This window comes from Pseudozyma flocculosa, assembly GCF_000417875.1.
Source record: "Pseudozyma flocculosa PF-1 unplaced genomic scaffold scaffold00020, whole genome shotgun sequence".
Lineage (NCBI taxonomy): Eukaryota > Fungi > Basidiomycota > Ustilaginomycetes > Ustilaginales > Ustilaginaceae > Pseudozyma > Pseudozyma flocculosa.
The window spans coordinates 275,390-278,361 of NW_006920888.1; the positions used below are offsets into that span (position 1 = coordinate 275,390).

General features: G+C 66.6%; 1 protein-coding gene across 1 annotated transcript in view; it reads right to left on the reverse strand.

The window, feature by feature from the left end:
• Positions 1–2,632, reverse strand: part of PFL1_05533 (uncharacterized protein) — a gene marked incomplete at both ends in the record, with an annotated part of 3,770 nt that extends 1,138 nt beyond the window's left edge. The window contains 4 exons of the mRNA XM_007883069.1: positions 3–1,284; positions 1,393–1,610; positions 1,723–1,839; positions 1,931–2,632. Coding sequence (XP_007881260.1) covers positions 3–1,284; positions 1,393–1,610; positions 1,723–1,839; positions 1,931–2,632 — 2,319 coding nt within the window. The remainder of the gene's footprint in view (positions 1–2; positions 1,285–1,392; positions 1,611–1,722; positions 1,840–1,930) is intronic.
• Between the last annotated feature and the right edge of the window lie 340 nt (positions 2,633–2,972).

The window sequence follows — 2,972 nt, forward strand, 5'->3', positions numbered from 1 at the left end:
ACCAGCCGGGTGCCGTTGAGCTCGTCGTCGACCTCGCACATCTCGACCGCCATCGGCTGTCCGCTGGCGTCGAGCGGCACATAGTCGAGGCCCTGGCTGATGGCCTGCAGCGCGTCGTCAAACGCCTGCGCCATCACCTCGACGCTCGAGGATCCGGGCTTGCGCATCGACGCCAGGCTGCGGCCCGAGGGCGCCGAGCTGAGCGTCGACCTCGCGCTGAGGCGCGGCGCCAGCTCCTGCGTCGGCGGCTGGCTGTCGATGCCGTCCTCGGACCCTTGCCGCTGCAGCGCTCCTCTGCTGCTCTGCGCCGAGCCCATACCAGCCACGAGCCTCGCCTTTTGCTGCAGCAGCCGCTTCTCGCTGTCCTCGTAGCCGGCGCCTCCGCGGGATGCTGCCGATGTGGTGGCCGCCGGTGCGGCGGTCCGCGGGTACGCCGAGGCCCGTGCACCCACGCCTTGCGGCGGCGCCATCATCATCGCCGAGGGCCCCGCGTTCTCCTTGTCGGCCTTGGCCGAGATGGCGGCGTCGGACTGCTGCCGGCTGAGGGCGAGGTTGCCGAGCTGGCGGGCGAGCGACGTGGTCGAGTTGCGCTTGGCCATCGACCCGAACGTGTTCTGCAGCGGCGGCGCCTTGACGAGCGGCTGGCGTCCGGCCTTGAGCAGCGCCGAAATGGGGCTGCCCGGCTCGATGGCCTTTTGGAACTCGCGATCCATCCTCTCGCGGTTCTCCTCTGCCTCCTCCTGCATCCGCAGCTCGTCGCGCAGGCCCTTGCGCTCCGCCGGCGCCTCGTCGGCCAGCATCTCGATGGCCTCTTCGCCGTCCTCGGCGAGCTCGTCGAGCTCCTTGTCGGCGTCCGGGTTCCACTGCGCCTGCTGCTTGAGCAGCTCAAAGTTGCGCAGGCTCTCCTGCTGCGACAGCGGCGGCAGGAAGGGGGCCCCCTTGGTGGCCGTGGCGGGGATGTAGAGCGGCACCGGCCCGCACCGGAACCACGGGTGGTTCATGATCTCGACGAGCGTGGGCCGCTCGGCGGGGTTGTGGGTGAGGATGTTGGTGATGAGCTCCTGGGCCTCGAGCGAGACGCGCGCCTCATCGGGGATCTCGTAGTCGTTTTTCTTGATCCGCTCGTAGATCTCGGTGACGTTGTTGGTCTGGAACGGCGGCTTGCCCACCAGCAGCGTATACAGGATGACGCCGACCGACCACACGTCGACCTCGAAGCTGTGGCCCTCGCCCTGGTCGTAGAGGACCTCGGGCGCGATGTAGTTGGGCGTCCCGCAGACGGTCCTGGCGGGCGGCGGGCGGAGGAGAGCGGCGGAGACAGGGTCAGCTCTCGGTGCGAGATTGGTCGCCGGCTGGTCCGCGTCTTCTGCCCCGCGCGATCCATGCACTCACTTTTTCCGCTCCTCGGGATACTTGAGCAGCGCGGCGAGGCCAAAGTCGCCGATCTTGACATTCATCTTTTCGTCCAGCATGATGTTGCCGAGTTTGAGGTCGCGGTGGATGATCGAGTTTTGGTGCATGTTCTGGCAGCCGCAGAGGATCTGGGTCATGAGGTAGCGCGCCTCTGGCTCGGTGAAGGCGCCTCGCCTCTTGACAATGTCGTTGAGGCTCTGCGGGAGGGCAGCATTGAGAGAGGGAGAAAAGGAGGTGCGGGTCGGTAAGTGCCTGAAGCTGCTGTCTGGCGGGATCTGGCGCTGATAGCGACGGAAGGCGGCTTCTCACCCCATTGCTGCAGAGCTCGAGGCGGAAGTAGACATTCTCATCGTCCTCAAACGTGTCTTCGAACTTGATGACGTGGATGTGGTCGAGCGACTTGTGGATCATGATCTCGGCGAGGATCTGCAGGCAGGAAGTATGAGGAGGGGGCAGGGCTGGCAGGGTCAGCCGGACGGTTCGCATGCGCCGAGTCGAGAGTGGCTGCGCTGCTCACCTTCTGGCGATTCTTTTTCGACTTCATGATGGCGCTCTTGGCGATGACCTTGAACGCTTTGGAGCGGCCCTCTGGGTCGACTGCCTCGTAGACGCGGGCGAAGCCGCCCTGACCGAGGAGATGCCCGGTCTGGTAGGCCCTGTTGTCCGAGTCGATGATGACGCGCGGCGGGCTGGGCAGCTGGGGCTTCTTTGCCTTTCGCTTGGGCGCCTCTGCCTCTGCGGCGGCTGGCTTTGCGGCGGTAGCGGCGACTGCGACAGGGGGCTGCTGCTGCTGCTGTTGGAGCTGTCGCCGGCGGTCGTTTGTGTAGAGTTCCGAGGGTGCGAGTGGCCCCCTGTTGTGTGCCGGGTAGGCGGCGCCCTGGCGAGCCGAGGGGGCGGTTGCGCCGTAGCGCGGGAAGGGCTCCATCTGCATAGGCGAAGGTGCGAGGGGGTCAAACTGTGCGGTGGCGGCCTCTGCGGTGGTTCTCGAGTAGGTTGCGATGCTGCGCGACGAGGTCGGGTTGAAGGCTGCGCTGGGCTTGCGGAGGTGTGCGGCGAGTGCGCTGGGCGAGGGGTCCAAGGGGAGCTGGTTGAGCGCGCGCGAGGTGGTGGGCGAGAGTGGCGCGCGGGCGTGGCTTGATGGGTAGTGGGGGTTGGCCGAGGAAGCGGGAAAGGGGATGGGATCTACGGGGAGGTGAGCGATGGGAGGGGCCGCAGTCATGCTATTGTCGAGGGTTGGAGCGGGGGGATGAGGACGAAGACGAGGACGAGGACGGGGACGATGAGTGGACGGGCATGCAGCGGCGACGATCCGTGTCAAGGGGAAGGCGGTGTTGAGGGTTGCAGAGGGACGGGGAAGGGATGCCTTGGATGTGATGACGAGGAGGGGATGGAAGGTCTTGAAGCGGGGCGTGGTGGTGGTGTCGGTGGTGGTGGTGGCAGGCAGGCAGGCAGGGATGGAGCCGAGCGGTTGGCCAGAGTAGTGTGTCGTCGAGCAAGCTGCTGCCAAGCCGCGAGGTCGAGAGTCGAGTTGCGTGGTGGGCGCGACAAGAGAGAGAGAG